The sequence below is a fragment of the Haliotis rubra genome, unplaced genomic scaffold (assembly GCF_003918875.1).
Source record: "Haliotis rubra isolate DU_JTF1 unplaced genomic scaffold, ASM391887v1 Scf88, whole genome shotgun sequence".
NCBI lineage: Eukaryota > Metazoa > Mollusca > Gastropoda > Lepetellida > Haliotidae > Haliotis > Haliotis rubra.
Window position 1 is genome coordinate 769,026 of NW_025767612.1, and position 12,383 is coordinate 781,408.

General features: G+C 41.4%; 1 protein-coding gene and 1 long non-coding RNA gene across 6 annotated transcripts in view; both read left to right on the top strand.

The window, feature by feature from the left end:
- LOC124263329 (organic cation transporter protein-like) overlaps positions 1-12,383 on the top strand; it is a 53,509-nt gene that overhangs the window by 38,587 nt on the left and 2,539 nt on the right. For all 3 annotated transcript variants that reach the window (XM_046697909.1, XM_046697910.1, XM_046697907.1), the window contains 3 exons: positions 1,316-1,497; positions 2,509-2,660; positions 5,158-5,413. In XM_046697909.1, coding sequence (XP_046553865.1) covers positions 1,316-1,497; positions 2,509-2,660; positions 5,158-5,245 — 422 coding nt within the window. In that variant the 3' untranslated portion in view covers positions 5,246-5,413. The remainder of the gene's footprint in view (positions 1-1,315; positions 1,498-2,508; positions 2,661-5,157; positions 5,414-12,383) is intronic.
- On the top strand, positions 3,367-4,222 carry LOC124263330. 3 transcript variants are annotated; one of them, XR_006894818.1, is made up of 4 exons: positions 3,367-3,506; positions 3,599-3,814; positions 3,859-4,061; positions 4,182-4,222. It is a non-coding gene; the product is annotated as an uncharacterized LOC124263330 (long non-coding RNA). The 3 variants fall into 3 exon arrangements; XR_006894819.1 differs by having other exon boundaries at positions 4,101-4,221; XR_006894817.1 differs by having other exon boundaries at positions 3,859-4,047; positions 4,087-4,221.

The following is a 12,383-nucleotide window of genomic DNA, read 5'->3' on the forward strand; positions in this document are numbered from 1 at the left end:
AACACCGTTCACTGTTCATATCCCCTTCAAATACACAGAGGGGCGTTCCCCTATCACAGATATGCCAACCCACACGTTAAATTTCGCACTGTACTTTCGGCGCTGATACAAAGGTTCTTCAGTTTGTTTGGTCCAGAATTTCAGTGTATTAGAAAACAGCTACACAGAACTTTCATCTGAGAAAATCACATTGTCCCAGTTAAAATTTCTATGCTGTACGAACCAGTTCAACCTTCGCTCCTTTTGTTCAGGTTTCATGATCGGTGATGGAATTCCTCGACTTTTCTGCGAACCCATTGCATGCAGCTCAGTTCTAATTGTCTCCTTACAGACAGCCACAGTTCCTCTATCAATCATATCCAGCCTTAAGTTTTCTAAACTCCTTCGTTTGTTTTTAGAAACAAGAATACCAAGCCGCCTCCTGTCACCGACAGTCAATATTTCTGGGCCTACCTGCGCCTCCCTGGTGCTCAATGCCATATCCATTTGCAATATTTTTCAAAATACGATAAACAGTGGACAAAGGGATGCCTGTTCTACTTGAAATCACTTTAGCTGATCTGATGTCCTTGTTATACTACTCTAAAATCAACTTCCTCTTCTCTAAATCATCCATACTGAGGATCACTGAAAATGACCTCTGCTAGTAAGTAAACAAAGGGGGATAACTCTTCACAAACTAATGAAAAAGGATTAACGGAGTTGTCTCTCTTGAATGAAACCAAGCACTTGATAGCTGGTCAAGGTTGTTTATACTAGAAATCCGATTAAACATTCCTAAAATTCTCAATAATTTCTGGTCATACTATATCGCAACAATTTAACCGTCATAATGCTATTACATTATCAGTTAATGACCTCACAATGCTATGATGTCATAAAGTTGATGACGTCACAATGCTATGACCTCACTGAGGTCACTGCTCAAGAATCCTAATGGAAGTTTTTTTGTTCAGATAAATTCATTCTTTTACTGATAAATGATGAAGAATGCTTTTGATGATAAATAAAATCTCACCCTCGCGTCTTCTGATTATCAAATATATCAACACTCGTTGATTATTGTAAAAATATGTGTAACTTTAATCAACTCGTGTTGATATATTTGATATCAGAAGACACTTGGGTGAGATTCTCTATATATCCGTTAATGAAGACATTCAGATAAATGTTCTATTGACAATAAACTAAAATACGTATCTGCGTGTAAAAAAAATTACGCTCTCTTGCGGAGTTACAAAAATGGTTTTACTGGGTTTTTTTCTGTTATCACAAAAGAATGGATGTATAACAGACAACACGTTTTATTCCACAGCCAACCAGTGGAGCACAGTCACACTGTCAATGATTGGGAAGATGTGTGTCGCGGGCGGATTCGGTGTGGTGTTTGTGTACTCAACAGAGATCTTCCCGACTGTTGTACGGAGTTCAGCACTAGGCCTCAGCTCGTCTTTTGCCAGGATAGGCGGCATGTTGGCCCCTTACTTCATAGACCTGGTAGGTGCCTGTGCGTGTGCATGTGCATGTGTGTTTGGTGGTCCTTTACTTCATAGACCTGATAAGTGTTAACTATCATCTCGAAACAAGGGTTCCAGTTAACACTGGTGAAGGGCGGTGGGGCAGCCTAGTGGTTAAAGCATTCGCTCGTCACGCCAAAGACCCGGGTTCTATTCCCCACATGGTTACAATGTGTGAAGCCCATTTCTGGTGCCCCCCGCCGTAAAGCCATACTCACTCACTCACTAACTCTGTTGAACTTCACACAAGTTTTAGTCTATTACGTAACATATCCTCAAAGGGGTCGGAGGTGCTCAAGTCGTCTGAAATACATCTACTCCTACCCCATTGCTCTGCAACAGCCGTTAACAATTTAACCTCCACCCCGCCATTAGAACAACCGTAAACCAACGATGAACCCAATCTAACAACTGACACTTCCAATATCACGAGGGGCGGTGGGGTAACCTAGTGGTTAAAGCATTCGTTCGTCACGCCAAAGACCCGGGTTCGAATCCCACATGGGCACAATGTGTGAAGCCCATTTATCACCCGCAGTGATAGTGCTGGAATATTGCTAAAAGCGGCGTAAAACTAAACTCACTCCATCATCACGATCGGGGAAACAGCAGTCAAGGGGGACGAGCTACGTCCCTTAGACCTCGCCAGAATCATGAAATTATTTACAGTTTGAACAGGTTTCATCAAAGGTGTAGACTTCTTAAACCTGGATCACTTCTGATTTCCTAACACACAAACCTGTCTTATTGTGATGTTAGTGTGGAAATATGAGTTTATAAACAAAGCATACTCAACAGTAGCATCGTACTCTCCCGTTAGTCCAGGCTTCGGGAGCTACTACTTTTGGAAGGTTTGTAACAAAAACAAAATCTCACTAGAAAGATTACAATCTTAATTAACGGATTTCCTTTGAAGCAGTTTGTTTGCACTATCGAAAGGAACCCGTTTATCCAGACATGTAGGGCTGTAATCCTCCATCTTTGTTTCCAGGGTAAAGAGGTGGAGGGGAAGTGGGGGCGGGCGTTACCTCTTCTTATGTTCGGAGTTCTGTCTGTTATGGCGGGTCTTCTCGATCTTACTCTACCAGAAACTCTCAACAGAGATCTGCCAGAGACTATAGAAGATGCCAGGAACTTCAGCAGGTTGGTGAATAACTAATCAACAACCATATACACAGAACTACCATATCATCTTTTCATGATATTGAATGCAATGATTATCACAATAGTCTCAATCGTAGGCTCGTAGCTCATGTATAAATCGATCGTGAGCTTCCACCAACTTGTATATATACCTGCACCTGTTGTCATGTACAAGGATCACTTTAGCTAGTCAGTATCATATTTCAGAAGATATCATGCATACCGGTGAATACAGTGCATTGGGTCTGCTTTTCTGTATCACAACGTTGAGACGGCTACTTGTCGCAAAGCGTCTGAAATATGCAATCCTTTCAATCGAGCGTACCCCACATTGACTTTAGTGCCATTACAATTAATTACTGACTTTAGTGCCTTTACAATGAATTACTGACAGAGGTATAGTGTTAAGGTGTGCCCAGTGTTAAGGAAGATACCTGCCTGAGATCCATTAGGTAACATGGCTGAGGTATCAGAGTAAGGTAATATGACTGAGGTATCAGAGTAAGGTAATATGACTGAGGTATCAGAGTAAGGTAACATGGCTGAGGTATCAGAGTAAGGTATCATGGCTGAGGTATCAGAATAAGGTAACATGGCTGAGGTATCAGAGTAAGGTAACATGGCTGAGGTATCATGGCTGAGGTATCAGAGTAAGGTAACATGGCTGAGGTATCAGAGTAAGGTAACATATGGCTGAGGTATCAGAGTAAGGTAACATGGCTGAGGTATCAGAGTAAGGTAACATGGCTGAGGTATCAGAGTAAGGTAACATGACTGAGGTATCAGAGTAAGGTAACATGGCTGAGGTATCAGAGTAAGGTAACATGGCTGAGGTATCAGAGTAAGGTAATATGGCTGAGGTATCAGAGTAAGGTAACATGGCTGATGGCTGAGGTATCAGAGTAAGGTAACATGTATCACTGAGGTATCAGAGTAAGGTAACATGGCTGAGGTATCAGAGTAAGGTAACATGGCTGAGGTATCAGAGTAAGGTAACATGACTGAGGTATCAGAGTAAGGTAACATGGCTGAGGTATCAGAGTAAGGTAATATGGCTGAGGTATCAGAGTAAGGTAACATGGCTGAGGTATCAGAGTAAGGTAACATGGCTGAGGTATCAGAGTAAGGTAACATGGCTGAGGTATCAGAGTAAGGTAATATGTAACATGACTGAGGTATCAGAGGGTATCAGAGTAAGGTAACATGGCTGAGGTATCAGAGTAAGGTAACATGGCTGAGGTATCAGAGTAAGGTAACATGGCTGAGGTATCAGAGTAAGGTAACATGGCTGAGGTATCAGAGTAAGGTAACATGGCTGAGGTATCAGAGTAAGGTAACATGGCTGAGGTATCAGAGTAAGGTAACATGGCTGAGGTATCAGAGTAAGGTAACATGGCTGAGGTATCAGAGTATCAGAGTATCAGAGGTAACATGGCTGAGGTATCAGAGTAAGGTAACATGGCTGAGGTATCAGAGTAAGGTAACATGGCTGAGGTATCAGAGTAAGGTAATATGACTGAGGTATCAGAGTAAGGTAATATGGCTGAGGTATCAGAGTAAGGTAATATGGCTGAGGTATCAGAGTAAGGTAATATGACTGAGGTATCAGAGTAAGGTAATATGGCTGAGGTATCAGAGAGTATGGCTGAGGTAATATGGTAACATGGCTGAGGTATCAGAGTAAGGTAATATGGCTGAGGTATCAGAGTAAGGTAATATGGCTGAGGTATCGGAGGTAAAGGTAACATGGCTAAGGTAATATGACTGAGGTATCAGGAGTAAGGTAACATGGCTGAGGTATCAGAGTAAGGTAACATGGCTGAGGTATCAGTAAGGTAATATGGCTGAGGTATCAGAGTAAGGTAATATGGCTGAGGTATCAGAGTAAGGTAATATGGCTGAGGTATCAGGTATCAGAGTATCAAGGTAATATGACTGAGGTATCAGAGTAAGGTAATATGGCTGAGGTATCAGAGTAAGGTAATATGGCTGAGGTATCAGAGTAAGGTAATATGGCTGAGGTATCAGAGTAAGGTAATATGGCTGAGGTATCAGAGTAAGGTAACATGGCTGAGGGTATCAGAGTAAGGTAACATGGCTGAGGTATCAGAGTAAGGTAATTGGCTGAGGTTTATTAGCAAGGTAGCATGATTGAAATCTGGCTGAGATCTTTGAGATGCATGGCAGAGTCCTGTCAGTTGGACAGTATGGAAGAGGGTTTTCGTACAGTAAGCTGTTTGATCTGCTGAGAGAGTTTCGTGGCTAAAGCGTTCACCCGTCACGCTGAAGATTCCCCACATGGGTACAATGTGTGAAGGCCATTTCTGGTGTCCCCCGCCGTTATATTGCTGGAATATTGCTAAATGCGGTGTAAAACATACTCACTCACTCACTCACGAACTCAAACGCAGTGTTGACGTCTCAACGTGAGGTCTTCTTGCTTTTAATGCTGTCTAATGTATGTGAAATGCTGGTGACCTGCACAAACTGTTTTCAGGAAAAGCCCTTATTCCCGCCTGAAGAACGCTGATCCAGAAGGGACAGAAGCATCACCCAGCGTCAACCAGCCCCTGCTCTCAAGCTAAGGATGGTTCTTCATGGACTGACATCTAATAATAATAGGTCACACATGATCTATGTAGTCATAGACACTTGTACATATCATCACCAACTGCACAGCTGACGTGCTGTACATAAACATATATCATGTAGCACTACAATCTCTAACATCCAATGTGTGGCTGTGATTGAGTGTATGTGTGTGTGTGTGTGTGATTGAGTGTGTGTGTGTGTGTGTGTGTGTGTGTGTGTTTTAGCCTAGTGGTTAAAGCGTTGGCTCGTCACGCCGAAGACCCGGGTTCGAATCCCCACATGGGTACAATGTGTGAAGCCGATTTCTGGTGTCCCCCGCCGTGATGTTGCTGGAGTATTGCTAAAAGCGGCGTAAAACCAAACTCAGTCAGTCAGTGTGATTGAGGAGTGCTTGAGTCTGTATTATAACATACAGATGTTATGTTTATGTTGTTTATGATCATATGAATTCACACATGAATTGTCTCTATCGACACAAGGGATCTCATAAATTATTCGTTGACCAGGTCATCTAAACATATTGTCTATAAAACAAATGCATCAGATACATTCTCCTGGGGTGAATACGAAACACGTGTCATTATATAACAATGAGGGTGTGTACAAATAGAGTATAACAAACTTGATACACATGTTAGTTGTAAGTCACTAATATCTGTTTACGAGTCTTAAACGGTGAGTTGAGTCTCCGCTATAACCACATACCATATGATAAACAAAAGGCGCTCGGCATTAATGGGCTCGGAGTCAGTATAATGTGTCTGAGTGGGGTATTCATGCTTCACTGCGGCATGGTATCTCAGTGGGCTAGCACTATAAAACCAGCTTCAGTCTGGGCTAGTACAAGCAGCCGCACATACACATACACACGCATGCACGTCGTCATATGAGCGAAATATTCTCAGCACGATGTAAAACCCAATTTCACCTCACCTCACCTCACCTCACCTCATATAGCCCCCCTTCTCTTCAACCCGTGTACCAGGCGATGATTTAGTTTCTGAGATTGATATGATAGATTGTTTAAGGTAAACAATCTGAAACTGTTCAAAATTATTGTTCTTACTGTACATCGCCGTCATAAAGTATTTCTCTAAAATAACGACGACCAATTTCCATTCATCAAGACCTCTGCTAACAGGTATTTCTATTGCCTAGTATTGTGTTTAGGAGGTGAACTGCTTTTGTGACTGGAGGTTTTGACAGTACAAGTGTTACGTTTTTGTGTGTGTGCCTGGGGTTAAGAGAGAGGATGAGTGAGTGTGTGTCTGTGTGTATATTTGTGAAGATTATTTAAATCATTGTTCATTTATATAATTATTGTATTTACAGCACACGATGCGGGGCATATTAACATGTACATATCTGGCAGTCATTTGTAATCATTCTTTTTAGGACCATGCTTTAAGAACAACAGTACACATTTTTGTATTATATGTTCATTGTGTGCCAACCTTGTGAAGCCATGTGTTTGGGATTATAAAAGTACATTTGATTGAATCAAGCGAGGTTGATGAGAATTGCCTTTGTGTTATATGTATTATGTTTTGTACTTGTACTTTAACATAATTTTAAAAAAAACACAATCTACCAAAGCCTTTGTACGCACCGGGCACGTGTCCCTCGTGATGAAGAAACATTGTTTCATCAAAGACTATAGGGGGCGTACGGGTAGCCCAGAGGTTAAAGCGTTCGCTCGTCACGCCGAAGACCCGGGTTCCCCGCCCTTCAAGTGAGTGAATATTGTTTTACATATCATTTATTGAAGTTTGACATAGCAATGTATCTTAAATGCCTCTCCCTGTAATATTCATGTTTCAGAAAAATATTGAAGAAAAAGGATTCCATAAATAACAAAAACATAAAATAAGATCGTGCGTCCGACATAACGTTTAAGCAGTGGTTTCAACAAGAATATACATCTCCACGAATATTTCATTGTAAATCTGACCTGTTTTCTTGCTCATCCTGTTTTAATGTAACATTAATGACTAAACTCGGTGATACACTACAATGTGGACAGTCCTAATTTGACCTTCATGGAAAGCCGTTGAATATACATGTACTACCTATCGCAACAAAAGATCAGAATGAACTGTACAAATAGTGAACTGTCATAATCTAATGATAGTTTGTTAAACAACCTTTGTATTTTTAGAACTTAAATTCTGCAAAAATCTCACAGAGTTGGTCTAATGTTTTGATTATGATCAGCGTTTCATTGAATATTATATGTTTATTAGTTTTCGAGTTAGACTGCAATTCATCTGTCCGCTTTTGAGCCGAACGGAATGTACAACTTACCAAAACAAACGCAATTGCTTGTAGCTGGATGTTTCGTTTGTTGTGTAACACAGCACTCGGCAATATTCCAGCTACATGGCGCTTGTCTGTAAATAATCAAGTCTGGACCAGACAGTTCAGTGACTGACATCATGAGCATCTGGGAACCGATGACATGTGTCAACAAGTCATCGAGCCTGAGCACCCGATCCCGTTAGTCACCTTTTAGGACAAGCATGGGTTGCTGAAGATCAATTCTAACCCAGATTTTCACAGACACAGAAACTAAAAAAGAAATGTTACGTATGTGAAATGTACAGCGGAATCAGCCAATGATGTACAAAAACAGAGGACGTCCCGTTGAAGCAGCCTAATTACCGGATATCAGTTCGCCGTCGTTTTCCCAATTCATTAATTCTCTTCACAGAGGCTGTAGGATGCCTCGCTCTCACAGTGTTCGTCTCCTTCCCAGGCGCCCTGCTCGGCCCGACAGTGACTGATTACATTGACCTGGTAGGATCTCATTTACTATATACACACCGTTGTGTCGAACCTTGATGCGTCGAACGTACAACTTCCTCGAAGTAAAAGCTTAGCCCTGCATATTCCTTCTTTAGTCACCATTTTACGGTTGGGCGAACCCCAGATAACTCGAAGTATTTCGTTCGTCCCTTCAACTTCGACACAACGGTTTTTTTCTGCCTTTATAAGTTGATTTTAACTTATGACTGTGGTCTGTAAATAATGGAATCTGGATCAGACAATCCCGTGAATGTCAACATGAGCATCAATCTACGCACTTGGGATACTATGACATGCACCAAACAAGTAAGCGAGCCTGACCGCCTGATCCCGTCATTCAAATATTTCAAGGAGACTTGGAACTGATATCACCTGTTATAATACTGATGGGGCGGTGGGGTAGCCTAGTGATTAAAGCGTTCGTCACGCCCAAGGTCCGGTTTCGATTCCCCACATGGGTACAATGTGTGAAGCCCATTTCTGGTGTCCCCCGCCATGATATTGCTGGAAAATTGCTAAAAGCGGCGTAAACTCGCTCACTCACTCACTCTAATAATGATGTCTGCAGTTCGTGGTATTTATCATTCATTAACTGATATCATGATATGAACGTTAAATGGATCAAAACACGGAATATTTGGTTACACTGCACTTCATACACAATTATTTATAATCAGGTGGATTCTTCGCGTTTTCCATTCTCAAGGAGGTTTCTTACACAAGAAAGCTATTCATCAACCTCAGCTGATACAGGTCTTATATTCTTCTTTTTTAAAAAAAACACAACAACAAACAACTACACCAACCTAGAACAACGTGACTGACACATTTATACACTTACTGGAACATTACACCGATATATGGACTGTCCTAAACTGCAACACATGCTTGGGAACCTGGTAAACATACCACCAGCTGAAGGGGCGCCCCCGGCGATATCATTGACCATGACCATGCTGGTGAGAAGGTGAGTGGTATACGTATTAGTTTCAGGCTTCAGACGTGTTTGTGAATGTTAAATTATTCAAGTTCATCACAAACATTGTTATGAATAACCCTCAACACATAACTTGTGGATACAGTAAGGAAATTAATTAAGTTAATACGTATAATACAGTTTTCAATTATCCAGTGATTGACATAATGAGCATCGATGTACGCAAGCCGGATCACACGATTCCTTTCTGTGGTATGCCAAAGAACTAGTTAGTATCCGGATCTTACCCGGGGAAACTATGAATGAATCAGAGTGAACGTAGTGTGCCATGGTACACTCCTGTAAATTTGGGTGATGCAAGCATCGGGTAAAGCTTAATGACTCTTGTGTTGATTGATGAGTGAGTGAGGAGTGAGTGAGTTTAGTTTTTAGCCGCACTCAGCAATATTCCAATATGGCGGCGTGTTGATTGATGGAAACTATTGGGAGAATCAGGATGGATGTTGTGTTGACTGATGTAAACAGAAAGATATCAGAGTTGGTATTGTGTTGTTTGATGTAAATATGGATTGAATCAGGGTGGATGTTGTGTTGTTTGATGTAAATATGGATTGAATCAGGGTGGATGTTGTGTTGTTTGATGTAAATATGGATTGAATCAGGGTGGATGTTGTGTTGTTTGATGTAAATATGGATTGAATCAGGGTGGATGTTGTGTTGTTTGATGTAAATATGGATTGAATCAGGGTGGATGTTGTGTTGCTTGATGTAAATGTGGATTGAATCAGGGTGGATGTTGTGTTGCCTGTTGTAAATGTGGATTGAATCAGGGTGGATGTTGTGTTGCTTGACGTAAATGTGGACTGAATCAGGGTGGATGTTGTGTTGCCTGATGTAAATGTGGACTGAATCAGGGTGGATGTTGTGTTGCTTGATGTAAATATGGATTGAATCAGGGTGGATGTTGTGTTGTTTGATGTAAATATGGATTGAATCAGGGTGGATGTTGTGTTGTTTGATGTAAATATGGATTGAATCAGGGTGGATGTTGTGTTGTTTGATGTAAATATGGATTGAATCAGGGTGGATGTGTTGTTTGATGTAAATATGGATTGAATCAGGGTGGATGTTGTGTTGCCTGTTGTAAATGTGGACTGAATCAGGGTGGATGTTGTGTTGCTTGACGTAAATGTGGACTGAATCAGGGTGGATGTTGTGTTGCCTGTTGTAAATGTGGACTGAATCAGGGTGGATGTTGTGTTGCTTGATGTAAATATGGATAGAATCAGGGTGGATGTTGTGTTGCCTGATGTAAATGTGGACTGAATCAGGGTGGATGTTGTGTTGCTTGATGTAAATGTGGACTGAATCAGGGTGGATGTTGTGTTGCCTGATGTAAATGTGGACTGAATCAGGGTGGATGTTGTGTTGCTTGATGTAAATGTGGACTGAATCAGGGTGGATGTTGTGTTGCCTGATGTAACTGTGGACTGAATCAGGGGTGGATGTTGTGTTGCTTGATGTAAATGTGGACTGAATCAGGGTGGATGTTGTGTTGCTTGATGTAAATGTGGACTGAATCAGGATGGATGTTGTGTTGCTTGGTGTAAATATGGATTGAATCAGGTTGGTGTTGTGTTGCCTGTTGTAAGTGTGGACTGAATCAGGTGAAATGTGGACTGAATCAGGGTGGATGTTGTGTTGCTTGATGTAAATGTGGACTGAATCAGGGTGGATGTTGTGTTGCTTTGATGTGAAAATGTGGTGTTGCTGAATCAGGGATTGGATGTTGTGTTGCTTGATGTAAATGTGGATTGAATCAGGGTGGATGTTGTGTTGCTTGATGTAAATGTGGATTGAATCAGATTGGATGTTGTGTTGCTTGATGTAAATGTGGATTGAATCAGGGTGGATGTTGTGTTGCCTGATGTAAATGTGGACTGAATCAGGGTGGATGTTGTGTTGCTTGATGTAAATGTGGACTGAATCAGGGTGGATGTTGTGTTGTTTGATGTAAATGTGGATTGAATCAGGATGTTGTGGATGTTGTGTTGCTGTTTTGTTGTAAATGTGGACTGAATCAGGGTGGATGTGTGTGTTGATGTAAATTGACTGAATGTAAATGTGGACTGAATCAGGGTGGATGTTGTGTTGCTTGATGTAAATGTGGACTGAATCAGGGTGGATGTTGTGTTGCTTGATGTAAATGTGGATTGAATCAGGGTGGATGTTGTGTTGCTTGATGTAAATGTGGACTGAATCAGGGTGGATGTTGTGTTGCTTGGTGTAAATATGGATTGAATCAGGTTGGTGTTGTGTTGCCTGTTGTAAAAGTGGACTGAATCAGGGTGGATGTTGTGTTGCTTGATGTAAATGTGGACTGAATCAGGGTGGATGTTGTGTTGCTTGATGTAAATGTGGATTGAATCAGGTTGGTGTTGTGTTGCCTGTTGTAAATGTGGACTGAATCAGGGTGGATGTTGTGTTGCTTGATGTAAATGTGGACTGAATCAGGGTGGATGTTGTGTTGCTTGATGTAAATGTGGACTGAATCAGGGTGGATGTTGTGTTGCTTGATGTAAATGTGGACTGAATCAGGTTGGATGTTGTGTTGGTGATGTAAATGTGGACTGAATTGCTTGATGTTGTGTTGCTTGATGTAAATGTGGATTGAATCAGGTTGTTAGGTTGCCTGATGTAAATGTGGACTGAATCAGATGTTGTGTGTTGCTTGGTGTAAATGTGGACTGAATCAGGGTGGATGTTGTGTTGTTTGATGTAAATGTGGACTGAATCAGGTTGGATGTTGTGTTGCCTGATGTAAATGTGGACTGAATCAGGTGGATGGTTGATGTTGTGTAAATGTTGATGTAAATGTGGATGTTGTGAATCAGTGGTGGATGTTGTGTGTGCTTGATGTAAATGTGGACTGAATCAAGGTGGATGTTGTATGTTGCTTGATGTAAATGTGGACTGAATCAGGGTGGATGTTGTGTTTTGATGTAAATGTGGACTGAATCAGGGTGGGATGATAGGACTGAATCAGGAGGTGGATGTTGTGTTGCCTTGATGTAAATGTGGACTGAATCAGGGTGGATGTTGTGTTGCTTGATGTAAATATGGACTGAATCAGGGTGGATGTTGTGTTGCCTGATGTAAATGTGGACTGAATCAGGGATGTTGTGTTGCTTTGACTGAATCAAGGTGGATGAAGTTGCTAAATGTGGATTGAATCAGGTGGATGTTGACTGTTGCCTGCGTTGTAAATGTATTGTGCTTGATGTAAATGTGGACTGAATCATGTTGGTTGCTTGATGTAGATGTGGATTGAATCAAGGCTGGTGTTGTGTTGCCTGTTGTAAATGTGGACTGAATCGGGGTGGATGTTG